The 22,042-nt window shown below is 41.6% G+C and overlaps 1 protein-coding gene across 1 annotated transcript in view; it reads right to left on the bottom strand.

Annotated features, from left to right (window-relative positions):
• Positions 1-22,042, bottom strand: part of PDZD8 (PDZ domain containing 8) — a 274,072-nt gene that overhangs the window by 210,167 nt on the left and 41,863 nt on the right. Inside the window, exon 2 of the mRNA XM_053692679.1 lies at positions 9,712-9,837. Within this exon, the coding sequence (XP_053548654.1) occupies positions 9,712-9,837 (126 nt within the window). The remainder of the gene's footprint in view (positions 1-9,711; positions 9,838-22,042) is intronic.

Here is a 22,042-nt window from a genome sequence, read left to right as displayed (position 1 = left end):
TTGACAGTGCACCAAATGTCAGGGCAGCTCCTCCTGTTGAGTTGTTAAAGGAATCTAAGAAAATGGAAGATGTACAGAGGGCGACTCCTAGTGCAGATTAGTTAGCATTAAATTGTCCCACTAACAACTCCCCTTAGAAGTATACTCACACAGTGGGAAGCACACTATAGTGCTAATGTAGCTACATGTACACTCTGGCAATGAACTGTTCCAAGGTATTTTTTGAGATATTCCAATGAAACAATAGGAGACTTCAGTGAATAAAAAGAACTTTATAAAAATCAATATATCATATATAAAATCAGTCACTAAAACACGCTACATGTTTCTCAGAGCTAACCACTCTGTTTCCTCAGGCAAGTACTTTAATTCACAATGGAACCAAAAATTAAGTAAAAAGTCTAAATCTTTTATTAAAATTTAAACAGAAAAATCGTTAATGTCACTTTAATTTTTAAACAACTTTTTTTCTGTGCAAAAAAATAAGCTAACAGTAGTTCAAAACACCTCAGCTTATTTGCTGAGGTGCCTACCTGCCCTGCTGACACCGTAACTTTTGAAAATCCCCTTAGCAGAAAATCCGGAACTCGGTAGTAAATGTAATAACCTCTTCTCCGGTTCTAGAAACACAAGTCCCTAGATAAACATGCAATTCCAGCTGAGACTAATCTCTTTCCCCCCCGTCACAGTAAGAAAGAAAAAGTGGCGCGCAACACTAATTGACGACTCTCAAAGCTCCGCCCATAGTGGGCATGTTAAAAAAGTTAATCTCCCGGTCGGCATCTTTGTTTTAAAATTAAACCACCGGGAGCAGTGAAAACCACCAAGAAAAGTGAGCCCATTTTCTCTCCGCCCCAGTTTCTGCATAATAAACTGTCAACATAAGGCCCCTCCAGCTATAGAAGAGTTTATGTGTCCCAAATAAATAAAGTGCCTTAACATTGCTTCCCCAGAATATTAAGTTAGCACCTCAAATCTGCCCGACAGCAAGGCAGCTCACCAGGTTTGAGAGGTCCTCTCCCTCACATTGGACCTGTGGAAAATAAATAAAGACTGAGTAATATTACTCAGGCTTTAGGAGTTAGGGCAACATAAACTATATGGGAGGCGCAGTGAGAATTATGTCCCACAAGTTCCCATTGCTCTAAAGCCATCCCCTAGGACAAAGCAGCATAATCTTGCACTACTTAGAAAAAGTAAATTTATGCTTACCTGATAAATTGATTTCTTCTATGGTAAGAAGAGTCCACGGATTCATCCTTTACTTGTGGGATATTATCCTCCTGCTAACAGGAAGTGGCAAAGAGCACCACAGCAGAGCTGTCTATATAGCTCCTCCCTTAGCTCCACCCGCCCAGTCATTCGACCGAAGGTATAGGAAGAAAAAGGAGAAACTACAAGGTGCAGAGGTGACTGAAGTTTAAATCAAAAAAATATCATCTGTCTTAAAATGACAGGGCGGGCCGTGGACTCGTCTTACCATAGAAGAAATCAATTTATCAGGTAAGCATAAATTTACTTTTCTTCTATAAAGGTAAGACGAGTCCACGGATTCATCCTTTACTTGTGGGATACAATACCAAAAGCTACAGGACGCGGATGAACGGGAGGGACAAGACAGATGGTTAAAAAGAAGGCACCACTGCTTCAAGAACTTTTCTCCCAAAAATAGCCTCCAAAGTATGAAGCGAAGACCAAGTCGCCGCCTTACAAATCTGTTCAACAGAAGCATCATTTTTAAAAGCCCATGTGGAAGCCACCGCTCTAGTAGAGTGAGCTGTAATTCTTTCAGGAGGCTGCTGTCCAGCAGTCTCGTATGCCAAACGGATGATGCTTTTCAGCCAAAAGGCAAGAGAGGTAGCCGTAGCTTTTTGACCTCTACGTTTTCCAGAATAGACAACTAACAAAGAAGATGTTTGACGGAAATCTTTGGTCGCTTGCAAGTAAAACTTCAAAGCACGAACCACGTCCAAGTTGTGCAATAGAGGCTCCTTCTTTGATGAAGGATTAGGACACAGAGAAGGAACAATTTCCTGATTAATATTCTTATTAGTAACAACCTTAGGAAGGAATCCAGGTTTGGTACGCAAAACCACCTTATCAGCATGGAAAACAAGATAAGGCGAGTCGCATTGCAATGCAGATAGTTCAGAAACTCTTCGAGCCGAAGAGATAACAACTAAAAACAGAACTTTCCAAGATAGAAGCTTAATATCTATGGAATGCATAGGTTCAAACGGAACCCCTTGAAGAACCTTAAGAACTAAATTCAAAATCCATGGCGGAGCAACAGGTTTAAACACAGGCTTGATTCTAACTAAAGCCTGACAGAACGACTGAACGTCTGGAACATCTGGCAGACATTTGTGCAGTAGAATTGATAAAGCAGATATCTGTGCCTTTAAGGAACTAGCCGATAGGACAAAATCCTAGGAATCCTGATCTTACTCCATGAGTAGCCTTTGGATTCGCACCAATAAAGATATTTACGCCATATCTTATGATAAATTTTCCTGGTGACAGGCTTTCGAGCCTGAATCAAGGTATCTATGACAGACTCCGAGAAACCCTGCTTGGACAAGATCAAGCATTCAATCTTCAAGCAGTCAGCCGCAGAGAAACTATATTTGGATGCTGGAACGGACCTTGAATCAGAAGGTCCTGTCTCAGTGGCAGGGTCCATGGTGGAAGAGATGACATGTCCACCAGGTCTGCATACCAAGTCCTGCGTGGCCACGCAGGTGCTATCAAAATCACCGAAGCTCTCTCCTGTTTGATTCTGGCAATCAAACGAGGAAGGAGAGGAAATGGTGGAAACACATAAGCCAGGTTGAACGACCAGGGTACTGCTAGAGCATCTATTAGTACTGCCTGAGGATCCCTTGACCTGGACCCGTAACGAGGAAGTTTGGCGTTCTGACGAGACGTCATCAGATCCAATTCTGGTGTGCCCCATTGCCGAATCAATTGTGCAAACACCTCCAGATGGAGTTCCCACTCCCCCGGATGAAAAGTCTGATGACTTAGAAAATCCGCTTCCCAGTTCTCCACTCCTGGGATATAGATTGCTGATAGATGGCAAGAGTGAGTCTCTGCCCATCAAATTATTTTGGTAACCTCTATCATCGCTAGAGAACTCTTTGTTCCCCCCTGATGATTGATATATGCTACAGTCGTGATATTGTCCGACTGGAATCTTATGAATCTGGCCGACGCCAGCTGAGGCCACGCCTTAAGCGCGATGAATATCGCTTTCAGTTCTAGAATATTTATCGGGAGGAAAACCTCCTCCTGAGTCCACAAACCCTGTGCTTTCAGGGAATTCCAGACTGCACCCCAGCCCAATAGGTTGGCGTTCGTCGTCACTATGACCCAAGCTGGCCTGCGGAAACACATTCCCTTGGACAGATGATCCTGTGACAACCACCAAAGAAGAGAGTCTCTGGTCTCTTCGTCCAGATTTATGAGGCGATAAATCTGCATAATCCCCATTCCACTGTTTGAGCATGCAAAGTTGCAGTGGTCTGAGATGCAAGCGAGCAAACAAAACTATGTCCATTGCCGCTACGATTAAGCCGATTACCTCCATACACTGAGCCACTGACGGCTGAGGAATGGAAAGCTCGGCAGATGGATAAAAAATTTTATTTCCTGACCTCCGTCAGAAAAATTTTCATGTCCACCGAATCTATCAGAGTTCCCAGGAATGGAACTCTTGTGAGAGGGATAAGTGAACTCTTTTTTATGTTCACCTTCCACCCGTGAGATCTTAGAAAAGCCAACACGATGTCCGTGTGAGACTTGGCTAGTTGGAAAGTCGACGCCTGGATTAAGATATCGTCCAGATAAGGCGCCACAGCTATGCCCCGCAGCCTTAGAACCACCAGAAGGGACCCTAGCACCTTTGTGAAAATTCTGGGAGCCGTGGCCAACCCGAAGGGAAGAGCCACAAACTGGTAATGCTTGTCCAGAAAGGCAAACCTGAGGAACTGGTGATGATCTTTGTGGATAGGAATGTGTAGATACGCATCCTTTAAGTCCACGGTGGTCATATATCGACCCTCCTGGATCATTGGCAAAATAGTCCGAATGGTCTCCATCTTGAAGGATGGGACTCTGAGGAATTTGTTTAGGATCTTGAGATCCAAAATTGGTCTGAAGGTTCCCTCTTTTTTGGGAACCACAAACATATTGGAGTAGAACCCTTGGCCCTGTTCTGTTTTCGGAACTGGGCAGATCCCTCCCATGGTATATACGTCTTCTACACAGCATAAGAACGCCTCTCTTTTTGTCTGGTTTACAGACAATTGAGAAAGATGGAATCAGCCCCCTTGGGGGAGAATCTTTGAAATCTAGAAGATACCCCTGGGTTACTATTTATAAAGCCCAGGAGTACTGAACGTCTCTTGCCCAAGCCTGAGCGAAGAGAGAAAGTCTGCCCCCTACTAGATCCGATCCCGGATCGGGGGCTACCCCTTCATGCTGTCTTGGTGGCAGCAGCGGGCTTCTTGGCCTGTTTACCCTTGTTCCAAGTCTGGTTAGGTCTCCAGATTGAGCAAAATTCCGAAAGGAACGAAAATTATTTTGTTTGGTCCTCATCTTGTTAGTCTTATCCTGAGAAAGGGCATGGCCCTTCCCTCCAGTGATGTCTGAAATGATCTCTTTCAGTTCAGGCCCGAATAGGGTCTTACCCTTGAAAGGGATGGCTAAAAGCTTAGCTTTTGATGACACATCAGCAGACCAGGTCTTCGCCACTAATTTAGCCAATTGAAAAGCGGCATCTGTAATGAAAGAATTAGCTGTCTTGAGAGCCCTAATTCTATCCAGAATATCATCTAATGGGGTCTCAACCTGAAGAGCCTCTTCCAGAGCCTCGAACCAAAAGGACGCTGCAGTAGTTACAGGAACAATGCACGCTATAGGTTGAAGAAGAAAACCTTGATGAACAAATTTTCTTCAGGAGACCCTCTAATTTTTTATCCATAGGATCTTTAAAAGCACAACTGTCCTCAATAGGTATAGTTGTACGCTTAGCCAGGGTAGAAATAGCTCCCTCCACCTTAGGGACCGTCTGCCACGAGTCCTGCACGGTGTCTGATATGGGAAACATTTTCTTAAAAGTAGGAGGGGGAGCGAACGGAATACGTGGTCTATCCCACTCCTTAGTAACAATGTCCGAAATCCTCTTAGGGACCGGAAAAACATCGGTGTAGGCAAGAACCTCTAGGAATCTGTCCATTTTACACAATTTCTCTGGAACTACAATAGGGTCACAATCATCTAGAGTAGCTAAAACCTCCCTGAGCAATAAGCGGAGGTGTTCTAGTTTAAATTTAAAAGCCGTCATATCCGAGTCTGAGGGAACAGGTTTCCTGAATCGGAAAACTCTCCCTCAGCCAGCGAATCCCTCACCCCCAACTCAGAACATTGTGAGGGTACATTGGATATGGCTAATAAAGCGTCAGAGGGCTCAGCGTTTGTTCTCACACCAGACCTATTGCGCTTCCCCTGCAACCCAGGCAACTTAGATAAAACCTCTGTGAGGGTAGTATTCATAACTGCGGCCATATCTTGCAGGGTGAAAGAATTAGACGCACTAGAAGTACTTGGCGTCGCTTGTGCGGGCGTTAATGGTTGTGACACTTGGGGAGAATTAGATGGCATAACCCGATTCCCTTCTGACTGAGACATCCTGCGACATACTTTTAGTAGCTAAAATATGTTCTTTGCAATTTATTGACCTTTCAGTGCATGAGGGACACATTCTAAGTGGAGGTTCCACAATGGCTTCTAAACATATTAAACATTGACTTTCCTCAATGTCTGACATGTTGAACAGGCTAGTAATGACTACAAACAAGCATGAAAACACTTTACAGGTATACCTCACTTTACAGCGCTTCACTTTACAGCGATTCGCTAATACAGCACTCTGTGGAGCTGAAGTTCAGCCTCCAAGGATTTTGAAACAGTGCTGTAATCATTGTGAGATTGCAAGAAAAGTGAATGGCACCATTTTGTTATGCTTAGTTCATTCTGTTTACAGCATTGCAGTGCAATCTGTGTCTCAGTGTTATAGTCTGGCAAATTTTACTACAGAAATTGTCACTCAGGTACAGTATTTATTGAATACTAATTGAATACTGTGCTGTGCTAGTGTTAAACTAAACGTAGCACTACTGCACCCCTAATATAAGTTGGTTCAAACATTTTTTAAAGTCTTTAAACACACTGGCAAGTGAAAAGAAAGCTAAAACTGCCTTGTTTCACTTTAAGGCGGTTTTCACTTTACTGCGGGGCTCCGTTCCCTAACCCGCTGTATGAGCGGGGTATACCTGTATTTAGTGAAAACAATAATCTTAAAAAACGGTACTGTACTGTGCCTTTGAGAAAAAAGCACACACGTTCTGCAAAACAGCCTTAAAACGCACCAAATTTTTCAAAATTTTGCAAGCAGACAATATATTTTTTAAGATTGCCCCACAAGGAATTATAACATTTAACCCTTTAATGTGTAAACCGGATTGAAATTAGGCCTAAATCCGGGAAAAAACACCCTCAGCACCTTGCCACAGCCCTGCTGTGGCCCTACCTGCCCTCAGGGATAGTAAATGTGGGGTTAAAGCTTCAATTTGGCCCAAAACATCCACCAGGGCCCTCAAGAGTTAGAGCTTGATGAGAGAAACTAACTGCGCATCTGAGGCGCGAAAATAGGCCCCGCCCATCTCACTCAATGTCTCTACAGCCTCAAAGAACCACACCAGAGCGGTTTTAACTAGCCATGTGGGTTATGAGACCCAAAAAATAAGCCAAGTGTACCCTCAATAAAGTTGCCCAAAACGTTATTGCCCACAAAACGTTAACAGCACTCCCAGTTCATAAAAATGTTTGCCCACAAAGATTTACAACTCAGTGTCAACCATTTTTGTAATTGGCCCCTTATGCAAGCATAGTAATGCCCTTCTTATTAGCTCTAGGATTACTGCTTACCCTCCTGGGTATGTCAGCCTTTCTGAAATACACAGTCTCTCCAGAAAAATATGACTGAACATACCTCATTGCTGCATAGCATGAAAACGTTCCTCACACTTTAGTTTCCTGTACTCCTCAGCCTCTGTGGGAACAGCACTGGATCTTAGTTACAAATGCTCATCATCCTCCAGGCAGCAGTCTTCATCGATCTGCTGCCTGAGTAAATAGTACACACCGGTACCATTTAAAATAACAAACTCTTGCTTGAAGAAATTAAAAACTAATATTTTATCACCTCTTTCACTTTACCCTTCCTAGTACTTAGAGTAGGCAAAGAGAATGACTGGGGTGGAGCTAAGGGAGGAGCTATATAGACAGCTCTGCTGTGGTGCTCTTTGCCACTTCCTGTTAGCAGGAGGATAATATCCCACAAGTAAATGATGAATCCGTGGACTCGCCTTACCTTTATAGAAGAAATAATAAACTCTTGATTGAAGAATCTTTTACCAACACCTAACTTTACCACTTCCTTGCTCTAACGTAGGCAAAGAGAATGACTGGGGTGGGAGGGAAGGGAGGTGATATTTAACAGCTTTTGCTGTGGTGCTCTTTGCCGAATCCTGCTGGGAAGGAGTGATATTCCCATTAGTAATTAGATGATCCGTGGACTCATCGTGTCATTAGAAAGAAAGCAGGCAGCGAAACTCGTCAACGTTGATTGCTTGTGGAGTTGTTAATATGAGTCGGGATGGTTTCACAGAAAGACTCTCCCTGCATCTCCGGACTCTAACTTTCACCCATGCTCTCACTGAGAGGCTGACACGACTACTTAAAACTCCAGTCCCATGCCAAAGAGCCACCTTCCATAAGAGACTATCGAAAACTGCTGACCCTTCTCTGCCAACCTCCTGGGACGAAAGGCAAAAAATGACTGGGGGATGAGGGAAGTGGGGGAGGTATTTAAGCCGGAATTCCCAAAAGTAATGAATGCAGCTGTGGACTTTATTTTTTTAATAATTTTTTTATTTAAATAAGATTTTTTTTTTACATAAAATGCCTTTGGAGGAAAAATCCATATAAAGACAGTTTCTATTTAAGATACATTATTCAAAGTTTATTCATATAGCAAGATGCTGTATATTTTTGGTTGTAATGGGTAAATTAATTCCATTAATCCATTCACAAGGTTATGCTCTCCCAGAGGTTTCTGTCAGATTATATTGGACAATTTTTCTACCTTGAAGATATTATCACATATTAATGGTTTTGTAGTTCTCAAAACTATGAATTTGTTTCTTCAGAAATAACTTGCCCCTTCTACACAGCAAAATGTTATAAAATAAACATACAGAGTTGATAAATAGACCTTAAAGGGACATAAATCATGAAAGATAACTTTTGGGTTTCAGATACAATTTTCAGATTTACTTAAATTATCAGATTTGCTGCATTCTCCTTTGTTGAAGGAGAGCAATGCTCTACTGAGGCCTATCTGAATACACTAGGTAAGACAGCAGCAAGCAGTGTATTGCTTCTGAGCCTACCTACAAATGCTTTTCAACAATGGATACTAGTAGAACAAAGCACATTAGATAAAAGAAGCCAATTTAAAATGTTAAAATTTGCATGTTCTTTCTGAATCATTAAAGTTTCATTTTGACTTTACTGTCCCTTTAATGCCATTGCTCCCCTGCAAGTTTATGTACACAAAATCAACCCATACTAAAGTTTCTAGAAGCTCACTAAATAGAAGATTGTTTGGAGTAAAATAGATCTGCACAAGGACCTAGGGAGGGCAAGCATTAAAAATGAAAAATAATGTCATTGTTTTAGGTAAATAAAACATTTTCTATTATTATTATTATTATTATTATTATTATTAATGTAATCAGGTTTCTCTTTTCAACAAACTACAGGTGAAAAGTTGATCAAATATGAATGATTAACCAATTAATTTCAAAGACCTATGCATCTCTAATGATATATAACCAAATCAGTAATGGTTTGATATAACTCAAAAAAATAATCTGAAAAAGTATTATTCTAAAAATGAAAACCATGATTTATAAATCGGTCTGACTAGCGATTTAAATCAAATCCACCCTGCCTATACTTATATGTTTAAAGGGATATGAATGTCAAATTTAAACTTACTTTGTTCTCTTGGTTTCCTTTGCTCGATGCATACCTAGGTATATGTTAAGGAGCAGAAATGCAGAATTGGCAGCTATATGGCGACTAGTGGCTAAACAAATGCCTGTTGTCATGGGCTCAGCTGACTATCCTTACGGCATTGCAGGGGTTAAACACATCATTTTATAATTGCACTGCGGCTTACGTATAACATTTTAGAGCACATCCTTTTGCACTTTTATGTACCTTTAAGCTCACACACAAATTAATTTTTGTCGATCCCGCTTAGGTTGAACAATTCTCTATTGGAGAGTGCTACACTGGCGAGCCAAGATAGATATTTTAGAGACCATAAACATTTAGGGTGGGGTTAAGCGATAGCAATTTATCAATTGTGTAGTCTTCCAATAAGAACTGATTTACTTTATATAAAATACACCCCCTCTTTCCCAAGAAATACAGGGCACATTAAACAGCTCTCTTCCTGTATGCACAGACGTTTCCTCTGTAGAAACCAGTAGTGTGATGCGATTGCAAAATGACGACATCTCCTGCTGAGACTGTGAGGTAACTGACATTATTGCCTATTGTTATTAGCAGTCATACCTGCTGCAGTCTATCAGAGATACTTTCAGTCGTCCTTCAGTTAGGCCCATATCTTGAAGGGTAAGTTCCCGATCCTCAAACTCCATAGCCGGTGACATGACTTGAAATGGAAAAAATGGCTTGTATCTGTAAAGAAAGAAAGCAAAATGATCATTAAAGGAGCAGTCTTCCCCAGAATTTTTTTTTTTAAAAGATAATCTATTACCCATTCCCCAGTTTTGCACAACCAACATGGATATATTAATATACTTTTTACCTACGTGATTACCTTGTTTCTAAGCCTTTGCAGACTGCCCCCTTATTTCAGTTCTTTTGAAAGACATGCATTTTAGCAAATCAGTGTGGACTCATAACTCAACTGGTGTGAGCACAATATTATCTATATGACACACATGAACTAGCAGTGTGTCAAAATGCACTGAGATAAGAGGCAGTTCAACGACTTAGAAATTAGCATATGAGCCTACCTAGGTTAAGCTTTCCACAAAGAATAGCAAAAGAGCAAAGCAAGTTTGATGATAAAAGTAAATTAGAAAGTTTTTTAAAATTGCATGCCCTATTCCTATTGGAATCATGAAAGTTTAATTTTGACTAGACTGTCCCTTTATGGGAATAGAACACCTCTTTATAGGGTTTCACAACATTAAAAGAATAATTTTGCAAGAGCCTCTGTTTTTACTGCTTTACAATTCAGTAACACAAGTTAAAATAAGAAATATGTTCTGTGCACTGTTGCTTACCACTGAGTTTAAAGGACCAGTCAATACAGTAGATCTGCATAATCAACACATACATGATAAAAAGACAATGCAATTTGACAGTCTGAAATTTACAATGAGTAGAAGATTTTTTTAATGAAAGTTCTGTCTATTTCCTCCACTTCTGTATCATGTGACAGCCATCAGCCAATCACAAATGCATATAGGTATATTCTGATTGGATTACAATTCAAACCTTTAACTCACAGAAAAAACATAATTTATGCTTACCTGATAAATTCCTTTCTTCTGTAGTGTGATCAGTCCACGGGTCATCATTACTTCTGGGATATTACTCCTCCCCAACAGGAAGTGCAAGAGGATTCACCCAGCAGAGCTGCATATAGCTCCTCCCCTCTACGTCACTCCCAGTCATTCGACCAAGGACCAACGAGAAAGGAAAAGCCAAGGGTGAAGTGGTGACTGGAGTATAAATTAAAAAATATTTACCTGCCTTAAAAACAGGGCGGGCCGTGGACTGATCACACTACAGAAGAAAGGAATTTATCAGGTAAGCATAAATTATGTTTTCTTCTGTTAAGTGTGATCAGTCCACGGGTCATCATTACTTCTGGGATACCAATACCAAAGCAAAAGTACACGGATGACGGGAGGGATAGGCAGGCTCTTTATACAGAAGGAACCACTGCCTGAAGAACATTTCTCCCAAAAATAGCCTCCGATGAAGCAAAAGTGTCAAATTTGTAAAATTTGGAAAAAGTATGAAGCGAAGACCAAGTTGCAGCCTTGCAAATCTGTTCAACAGAGGCCTCATTCTTGAAGGCCCAAGTGGAAGCCACAGCTCTAGTAGAATGAGCTGTAATTCTTTCAGGAGGCTGCTGTCCAGCAGTCTCATAAGCTAAACGAATTATGCTACGAAGCCAAAAAGAAAGAGAGGTAGCGGAAGCTTTTTGACCTCTCCTCTGCCCAGAGTAAATGACAAACAGAGAAGACGTTTGTCGAAATTCCTTAGTTGCCTGTAAGTAAAATTTTAGAGCACGGACTACATCCAGGTTGTGCAGTAGACGTTCCTTCTTTGAAGAAGGATTTGGGCCTAAAGAAGGAACAACAATCTCTTGATTGATATTCCTGTTAGTAACTACCTTAGGTAAGAACCCAGGTTTAGTACGCAGGACTACCTTATCCGAATGAAAAATCAAATAAGGAGAATCACAATGTAAGGCTGATAATTCAGAGACTCTTCGAGCCGAGGAAATAGCCATTAAAAATAGAACTTTCCAAGATAACAACTTTATATCAATGGAATGAAGGGGTTCAAACGGAACGCCCTGTAAAACATTAAGAACAAGGTTTAAACTCCATGGTGGAGCAACAGTTTTAAACACAGGCTTAATCCTGGTCAAAGCCTGACAAAAAGCCTGGACGTCAGGAACTTCTGACAGACGTTTGTGTAACAGAATGGACAGAGCTGAGATCTGTCCCTTTAATGAACTAGCAGATAAACCCTTTTCTAAACCTTCTTGTAGAAAAGACAATATCCTAGGAATCCTAACCTTACTCCAAGAGTAACCTTTGGATTCACACCAATATAGGTATTTACGCCATATCTTATGGTAAATCTTTCTGGTAACAGGTTTCCTAGCCTGTATTAAGGTATCAATAACTGACTCAGAAAACCCACGTCTTGATAAAATCAAGCGTTCAATTTCCAAGCAGTCAGCTTCAGAGAAGTTAGATTTTGATGTTTGAAGGGACCCTGTATCAGAAGGTCCTGCTTCAGAGGTAGAGACCAAGGTGGACAGGATGACATGTCCACCAGGTCTGCATACAAAGTCCTGCGTGGCCACGCAGGTGCTATTAGAATCACTGATGCTCTCTCTTGTTTGATTCTGGCAATCAATCGAGGAAGCAACGGGAAGGGTGGAAACACGTAAGCCATCCTGAAGTCCCAAGGTGCTGTCAGAGCATCTATCAGGACTGCTCCTGGATCTGGACCCGTAACGAGGAAGCTTGGCGTTCTGTCGAGACGCCATGAGATCTATCTCTGGTTTGCCCCAACGTCGCAGTATTTGGGCAAAGACCTCCGGATGAAGTTCCCACTCCCCCGGATGAAAAGTCTGACGACTTAAGAAATCCGCCTCCCAGTTCTCCACTCCCGGGATGTGGATTGCTGACAGGTGGCAAGAGTGAGACTCTGCCCAGAGAATTATCTTTGATACTTCCATCATAGCTAGGGAGCTTCTTGTCCCTCCCTGATGGTTGATGTAAGCAACAGTCGTGATGTCGTCCGACTGAAACCTGATGAACCCCCGAGTTGTCAACTGGGGCCAAGCCAGGAGGGCATTGAGAACTGCTCTCAATTCCAGAATGTTTATTGGCAGGAGACTCTCCTCCTGACTCCATTGTCCCTGAGCCTTCAGAGAATTCCAGACGGCACCCCAACCTAGAAGGCTGGCGTCTGTTGTTACAATTGTCCAGTCTGGTCTGCTGAACGGCATCCCCCTGGACAGATGTGGCCGAGAAAGCCACCATAGAAGAGAATTTCTGGTCTCTTGATCCAGATTCAGAGAAGGGGATAAGTCTGAGTAATCCCCATTCCACTGACTTAGCATGCACAGTTGCAGTGGTCTGAGGTGTAAGCGTGCAAAGGGTACTATGTCCATTGCCGCTACCATTAAGCCGATTACCTCCATGCATTGAGCCACTGACGGGTGTTGAATGGAATGTAGGGTGCGGCAAGCACTTTGAAGTCTTGTTAGCCTGTCCTCTGTCAGGTAAATCTTCATTTCTACAGAATCTATAAGAGTCCCCAGGAAGGGAACTCTTGTGAGTGGAACGAGTGAACTTTTCTTTTCGTTCACCTTCCATCCATGTGACCTTAGAAATGCCAGCACTAACTCTGTATGAGACTTGGCAGTTTGAAAGCTTGAAGCTTGTATCAGAATGTCGTCTAGGTATGGAGCTACCGAGATTCCCCGCGGTCTTAGTACCGCCAGAAGAGCACCCAGAACCTTTGTGAAGATTCTTGGAGCTGTAGCCAATCCGAATGGAAGAGCCACAAACTGGTAATGCCTGTCTAGGAAGGCAAACCTTAGGTACCGATAATGATCTTTGTGAATCGGTATGTGAAGGTAAGCATCTTTTAAATCTACAGTGGTCATGTACTGACCCTCTTGGATCATAGGTAAAATTGTCCGAATAGTCTCCATCTTGAACGATGGAACTCTTAGGAATTTGTTTAGGATCTTTAAGTCCAGGATTGGTCTGAAAGTTCCCTCTTTTTTGGGAACCACAAACAGATTTGAGTAAAACCCCTGTCCCTGTTCCGATCGTGGAACTGGATGGATTACTCCCATTAACAAGAGCTCTTGTACGCAGCGTAGAAACGCCTCTTTCTTTGTCTGGATTGTTGACAATCTTGACAGATGAAATCTCTCTCTTGGAGGAGAGTATTTGAAGTCCAGAAGGTATCCCTGAGATATTATCTCTAGCGCCCAGGGATCCTGGACATCTCTTGCCCAAGCCTGGGCGAAGAGAGAAAGTCTGCCCCCCACTAGATCCGATCCCGGATCGGGGGCCCTCAATTCATGCTGTTTTAGGGGCAGCAGCAGGTTTCCTGGCCTGCTTGCCCTTGTTCCAGGACTGGTTAGGTTTCCAGCCTTGTCTGTAGCGAGCAACAGCTACTTCCTGTTTTGGTGCAGAGGAAGTTGATGCTGCTCCTGCTTTGAAATTACGAAAGGAACGAAAATTAGACTGTCTAGCCTTAACTTTGGCTTTGTCCTGAGGCAGGGCATGGCCTTTACCTCCTGTAATGTCAGCGATAATCTCTTTCAACCCGGGCCCGAATAAGGTCTGCCCTTTGAAAGGTATATTAAGCAATTTAGACTTAGAAGTAACATCAGCTGACCAGGATTTTAGCCACAGCGCCCTGCGTGCCTGAATGGCGAATCCTGAATTCTTCGCCGTAAGTTTAGTAAGATGTACTACGGCCTCCGAAATGAATGAATTAGCTAGTTTAAGGACTCTAAGCCTGTCCGTAATGTCGTCCAGAGTAGCTGAACCAATGTTCTCTTCCAGAGACTCAATCCAGAATGCCGCTGCAGCCGTGATCGGCGCAATGCATGCAAGGGGTTGCAATATAAAAACCTTGTTGAACAAACATTTTCTTAAGGTAACCCTCTAACTTTTTATCCATTGGATCTGAAAAAGCACAGCTATCCTCCACCGGGATAGTGGTACGCTTAGCTAAGGTAGAAACTGCTCCCTCCACCTTAGGGACAGTTTGCCATAAGTCCCTTGTGGTGGCGTCTATTGGAAACATTTTTCTAATATCGGAGGGGGTGAGAACGGCACACCGGGTCTATCCCACTCCTTAGTAACAATTTCAGTAAGTCTCTTAGGTATAGGAAAAACCTCAGTACTCGTCGGTACCGCAAAATATTTATCCAACCTACACATTTTCTCTGGTATTGCAACTGTGTTACAATCATTCAGAGCCGCTAACACCTCCCCTAGTAATACACGGAGGTTTTCCAGTTTAAATTTAAAATTTGAAATATCTGAATCCAGTCTGTTTGGATCAGAACCGTCACCCACAGAATGAAGTTCTCCGTCCTCATGTTCTGCCACCTGTGACGCAGTGTCTGACATGGCCCTAATATTATCAGCGCACTCTGTTCTCACCCCAGAGTGATCACGCTTACCTCTTAGTTCTGGTAATTAAGCCAAAACCTCAGTCATAACAGTAGCCATATCCTGTAATGTGATTTGTAATGGCCGCCCAGATGTACTCAGCGCTACAATATCACGCACCTCCCTCTGAGCGGGAGATGTAGGTACTGACACGTGAGGCGAGTTAGTCGGCATAACTCTCCCCTCGTTGTTTGGTGAAATTTGTTCAATTTGTACAGATTGACTTTTATTTAAAGTAGCATCAATACAGTTAGTACATAAATTTCTATTGGGCTCCACTTTGGCATTACAACAAATGACACAGGTATCATCCTCTGAATCAGACATGTTTAACACACTAGCAAATAAACTTGCAACTTGGAAATACAATTCAATTAGAATAATATTAAAACGTACTGTGCCTTTAAGTAGCACAGAAGATCTATGACAGTTGAAAATTAATAAATTGAAACAGTTATAGCCTCAATCCTTGTAAACAACACAACTTTAGCAAAGGTTTAATCCCATTAGCAAAGATAACAAATTCTGAAAGCAGGAAACAAATTACAGAATAAACGTTTTTTATCTCAGTCAAACTACAATTCTCACAGCTCTGCTGAGAGAAATTACCTCCCTCAAAATAAGTTTTGAAGACCCCTGAGCTCTGTAGAGATGAACCGGATCATGCAGGGAATACAATGAGTTGCTGACTGAAATATTTGATGCGTAGTAAAAGCGCCAAAAAACGGCCCCTCCCCCTCACACACAGCAGTGAGGGAGAACAGAAACTGTCAGAAAACAGATTAAGCAACTGCCAAGTGGAAAAATAGTGCCCAAACATTTATTCACTCAGTACCTCAGTAAATGAAAACGATTTTACATTCCAGCAAAAACGTTAAACATAATCTCTAGTTATTAAACAGCTTTATGTATTTCTTACAGTGTAATTCTAGTGAAGTACCATTCCCCAGAATACTGAAGTGTAAAGTATACATACATGACATTATATCGGTATGGCAGGATTTTCTCATCAATTCCATTGTCAGAAAATAAAAGCTGCTACATACCTCTATGCAGATTCATCTGCCCGCTGTCCCCTGATCTGAAGTTTACCTCTCCTCAGATGGCCGAGAAACAGCAATATGATCTTAACTACTCCGGCTAAAATCATAGCAAAAAACTCTGGTAGATTCTTCTTCAAACTCTGCCAGAGAGGTAATAACACACTCCGGTGCTATTTTAAAATAACAAACTTTTGATTGAAGATATAAAACTAAGTATAATCACCATAGTCCTCTCACACATCCTATCTAGTCGTTGGGTGCAAGAGAATGACTGGGAGTGACGTAGAGGGGAGGAGCTATATGCAGCTCTGCTGGGTGAATCCTCTTGCACTTCCTGTTGGGGAGGAGTAATATCCCAGAAGTAATGATGACCCGTGGACTGATCACACTTAACAGAAGAAATTTACTTTTGAAGTGGGCGGCGGAGCACAGGGTATTTAAATTTCATATCTATTTTAAAAAAGGTAAGTTATAGCGCATCATGATTACAATGGATTAAATAAACGCCATCTAAAATATCACTAACATTCCGTATTTGTTTTTATAAAAGGGGAGAGTCTTCCATCACTAATATTATGCCACATACATTGTGAAAAGTAATAAGGGTACCAATATTTCTGCAACTAAGTTTCATCACATACACAGCTTATCAGGCTCATTTTATTGTGGCATACTTGGGTATAGTTTTCACTATGACATCTTCCTTGTAATATTTCCCTGTGGCCCCAATATCTTGCACATCTCTGCAACACATTTTCACAGCTCTACACACTTTACTTAGCACTTTCCCTCTGTCTGAATTACAAAATACAGGTAGCCCTCAGTTTACGCCGGGGTTAGGTTACAGAAGGAATGGTTGTAAATCAAAACCATTGTAAATTGAAACCCAGTTTATAATGTAAGTCAATGGGAAGCGAGGGAGATAGGTTCCAGGCCCCTCTCAAAAGTAACACCTAATACATTATTTTTAAAGCTTTGAAATGAAGACTTTAAATGCTAGGCAGCATTATAAACCTAATAAAATACCACAACACAAAATATATAATTAAACTAAGTTAAATGAACAAAAACAATTGCTAAACAGCATTATAAACCTAATAAAATAATCACACAACACAGACTTCACTTGCATTTCTCTGCAAACAGTTCTTTCTATGCATTTCAATCTGGACTGAGTTATAGACAGGAAGATCTTATTCTTTTGAAATCTGCTCGATAGCTCAGGTCTGGTTAAGCTGATTAATTTCAGCTTGCTTGGCTTTGCTGCAACACAAGCGGACAGCTCCACCTACTGGCTATTTTAATAAATGCACTGCTTCTCAATAGCAGTCACATGACTAGAAAAAAAGGCTGTTATTCTGAAACGGTGTAAATTGAACCGTTGTAAAACGAGGGCCACCTGTACATTTTTTGATGCCAACTTAACCATTTAAAAAAACCAAAAAACGTTCTATTGTTCTTGTATTATCAAATTTGCTGAAGAGATACCTAGGTAGGCAATGACATCTAGAGCACTGCAATTTTATCTAGTGATCTGGCAAAAGGATAACATTCTTGCAAAACTGCTGCCTTATAGTGCTCCAGTATGAGACAGCTCCTAAGCATATGCCCCTGTTTTTAAACAAAAGACACCATGAGAACCAACACCAGTACCTTTTTTTCCTGATTACAGTAATGTACTAAGGGTACAACATATACAAAAAGTATTACAAGTTATATAAAACTACCTGCATGTATAAGCTGTATTAGGATGATATGTAGCTATTAATAATAAAATGTGAGGGGTGTACTCCCTTTTGTGAGATACTGTATGCGACTACAGCAAGTTCTTTTACAGAATACACCCCGCAGAAACAGAGCTCAGTTGTCAGTGTGACAAAGGACTGGTTTAAAAGGGACAGTCTACTTGAAAAGGTTTGTTTAAAAAATAGATAATCCCTTTATTACCCATTCCCCAGTTTTGCATACTAATACACTTCTTCCCTCTGTGATTACCTTGTATCTTAGCCCGTGCAGACTGCCCCCTTACCTCAGTTCATTAGACAGACTTGCATTTTAACCAATCAGTGCTGACTCAAATAACTACATGGGAGTTTAGCACAATGTTATCTATATGGCACACATGAACTAGCGCTATCTAGCTGTGAAAAACTGTCAAAATGCAATGAGTTAAGAGGCGCCCTTCAACAGCTTAGATATCAGTTCGAGCCTACCTAGGATTTGATGATAAAAGTAAATTGGAAAACTTAAAATTGCATGCCCTATCTGAATCATTAAAAGATTAATTTTGACTTGACTGTCCCTTTAACATAGGCAGACCAGACTCTCTAAATAAAGACCAATAGCATCAGTAACAATAAATTGAAACTTTATTTGGCAGGGTAAGACCCCAGAATCGCTCACAAAACCCTTCAATTACCCATCCATCTTGGAGGGCTGGCCTCCCCTTCCATTGTTTAGTATTACGAGGGAGCAATGCTCACACATTTCCCAGTGGGTAGTATTTCAGACACAAGACAGATGGAGAGAAATCAAACAAGCTTCGCTGCCATCTAATATTTTCCTTAGAGACTTGATTTGGACCCCAGCTCATAGTCACAGAACTCTGGGTATAATCACATAATCATAGAATGCCTCTCTGTCTGGGACAAGATTCGTCATCGCCGGTTGATTGCACCTCACCCCTCCCCGGTCACATCAGTGCCGGGTCTCCTTACAGGCCTTGCGGAAACTCATGCTAATACTTGGGCTAGATTAGGGGTCAAACAAGTTTCGGATTTTTGGTCCAAGACCCACCATGATGGATATATTACACTAGATCAGCTTGAACCGAGCACAAGTATTCCACCCTTTCTCCAATTTGAACTTATCAGAATTAAAAGTTTCCTCTCAAGTTGGGGATTTCCCCCCAATTCTGCCCGCCCTCTAACTCCATGGGAGTCCATCTGGCACAGGGGTCATAGATTATTTAAGACACTATCAATGCACTATAACTTGCTCGAAGGATCTGTACCGCTCGAACCAGCACCACACTTACTTAGGTGGAACACCCTCTTACACATTCACATACCTGTAAATACCTGGCAAAGATCTCTCACGTTGACTAAAAAAAACATTACACTGTAAACCATTGTTTGAAACCTACTATAAAATCATATCCCACTGGTACTTGGTCCCTACGCGGCTATCTAAAATGTTCCCTGGGACCTCCTCCCTATGTTTGAGGAAATGCAGCCTCCCAGGTGATATGCTCCACATATGGTGGGGTTGCCCAAAAATCAAACCCTTATGGAATCTGTGCTTCCGCACTGTATCTACTCTTGGGATTACGATACCTAAAAACCCAGCCACAGCTCTTCTCCACTTAGACTTACATATCCTCCCTAAATGACAGAGTTTGATACGTATATACCTTCTGTCCTCTATTAAAACTAATATTGCTAGATCCTGGAAAAAAGAGCCCCCCCCAAAGTGGACTGAGATCTTAAACACTATGGCCTACTTGTACACTATGGAAAAAGACATACCACAATCTCAATAAAGCTGACATGTTTGAAATGGCCTGGGCTGACTGGAAGGATAAACATGATACTTTGTGGCAACCATTGGTCACGATGCAAGATGCTCCACACCATACTTACTTAGAAGACCGACTACCTCTATTCCTTCTGACTCCTTACACCTTAAAGATGATTGATGTGTTCCCCATACTCCCCCCTCCCCACATCTCTTTCCCCCGAGAATACTTTGTACTGTATCGACTACAAATATGTTTACATACGCTTGAATTGCCTAGTTAATGTTCCCTTCCCTTTGAGTGGAAGGAACGTCTTGTATATTACTGTCCCGATAAGACTTGTAATCGGATCTTTGTGTCCGAACATTTGATGCGTGTCTTTATGTGTAGGGGTCCTGCATATCCCCAATTGTTACTTGTAACTATTAAACCAAATTAAAAAAAATTTAAACTTTTAAAACATAATGAACAAGTTAACATTACAGTGAAGTTTGCATGCAGTCAAGTTTGATATAGCCAGGGTTGTCACAGGTAATTGGATAAAAAGGTTTGCTCTATTTGAATCTTGGGGGGGAGGGAGGATTTCATGTCCCTTTAAGGATGCTTTCTAAAACAACTTTACAGGGCAATAGCAGTTTTTCCACTCCTCACAGGCAGTGTATTCTGTGAAATGCAGAACCTTGACTCTCCTAAGTGCTGCACAGTGATTGGCAGATATGCGCAGTAGCTTATTGTGTGTGTCATAATTTGTCAAAAAATAGCATGGGGGGGGGGGGGAGTATTTTTTGCAATATACTTCCATTAGCAAAAATGCTTCTAATCAAAGCAATTACTGTTTTTCTGAGGTATATGCACATTGCCTATGAGGGTCCGAGCACCAGTATTCAAAACACCACACTGTATCAGTCACTGGCCAATATGTAGAAATTCCATTGCTTTTTAAAACTCCCTCTATTAGATGCAACAAAGAAAACATGACTTGTGTGCCCCTTTAACCCCTTAGTGACAAACGAGAGAGAGAGAGAGAGAGAGAGAGACCTGTGTTTAGAATAGAGATTTATTTCTTTGATTTGTTAAAAATCCAAAGGCTCTTTTCAGAGCCATTAACCCCTAGCTTGCCAGTGATCACTATAAATCACTGGCAGTAGCATAGCTGCACTTGATTTGCTGTCTGAATTTTTTTTTAGGGGTTCATTTTTTTGTTTTATTTTAAAAAAAACAAAAAACAAAGGCTCTTTTCAGAGCCATTTAGCCAATTTAATTTCCAGAGTCATTAACCCCTAGCTTGCCAGTGATCTCTATAAATCACTGGCAGTAGCATAGCTTTACTTTTTTGCTGTCTGTGCATTTTTTTAGGGGTTCATTTTTTTTTGAAATTTTTTAAAAACCCAAAGGCTCTTTTCAGAGCGATTTAGTTAATTTAATTTTCAATTTTTTTTAGTAAATTGTTTCTGCGACAGATACAAAAATGTCACAGAAAAGATATAGTGCTGAGGTGTATGCTATTCTTGCGTCAGAGCCAGATGCCTCTATGTCTGACTCAGACACCAATTGTGACCCTGACATATGCTCAGATACATCATTAGATGCCGTCTCAACTGATAGTGATAAATCTGTGGCTGCTAGCCCCCCTGCCAGAACGAGGCGTGTTGCTGCCATTGCCACTGAAGAGTGGGTAACGCCTCATCTCCAGAGGCCAGATATTCCACCCTTCACAGCAAATGCTGGCATAAATATAGATGTGGCAGGTTTTAGTCCCCAACAGTTTCTGGGCGATGATGTATTGGGGAACAATGTCGCCCAAACTAATTTATATGCCCATCAGTACCGTGCTGCAAAGCCTGAAACATATTTGGCAATATCAAAAGTTCATCTCAATACTTTGTTATATATCCTTTGTTGGCAATGACAGAGGTCAAACGTTTTCTGTAAGTCTTCACAAGGTTGTCACACACTGTTGCTGGTATGTTGGCCCATTCCTGCATGCAGATCTCCTCTAGAGCAGTGATGTTTTGGGGCTGTCGCTGGGCAACACAGACTTTCAACTCCCTCCAAAGGTTTTCTATGGGGTTGAGATCTGGAGACTGGCTAGGCCACTCCAGGACCTTGAAATGCTTCTTACGAAGCCACTCCTTCATTGCCCGGGCGGTGTGTTTGGGATCATTGTCATGCTGAAAGACCCAGCCACGTTTCATCTTCAATGCCCTTGCTGATGGAAGGAGGTTTGCACTCAAAATCTCATTCTTTCATGTACACGGATCAGTCGTCCTGTTCCCTTTGCAGAGAAACAGCCCCAAAGCATGATTTTGCCACCCCCATGCTTCACAGTAGGTATGGTTCTTTGGTTGCAACTCCGTATT

The sequence above is a fragment of the Bombina bombina genome, chromosome 9 (assembly GCF_027579735.1).
Source record: "Bombina bombina isolate aBomBom1 chromosome 9, aBomBom1.pri, whole genome shotgun sequence".
Lineage (NCBI taxonomy): Eukaryota > Metazoa > Chordata > Amphibia > Anura > Bombinatoridae > Bombina > Bombina bombina.
The sequence above is the reverse complement of the archived record's forward strand: the minus strand, read 5'-3'. Positions and strand labels throughout refer to the sequence as shown.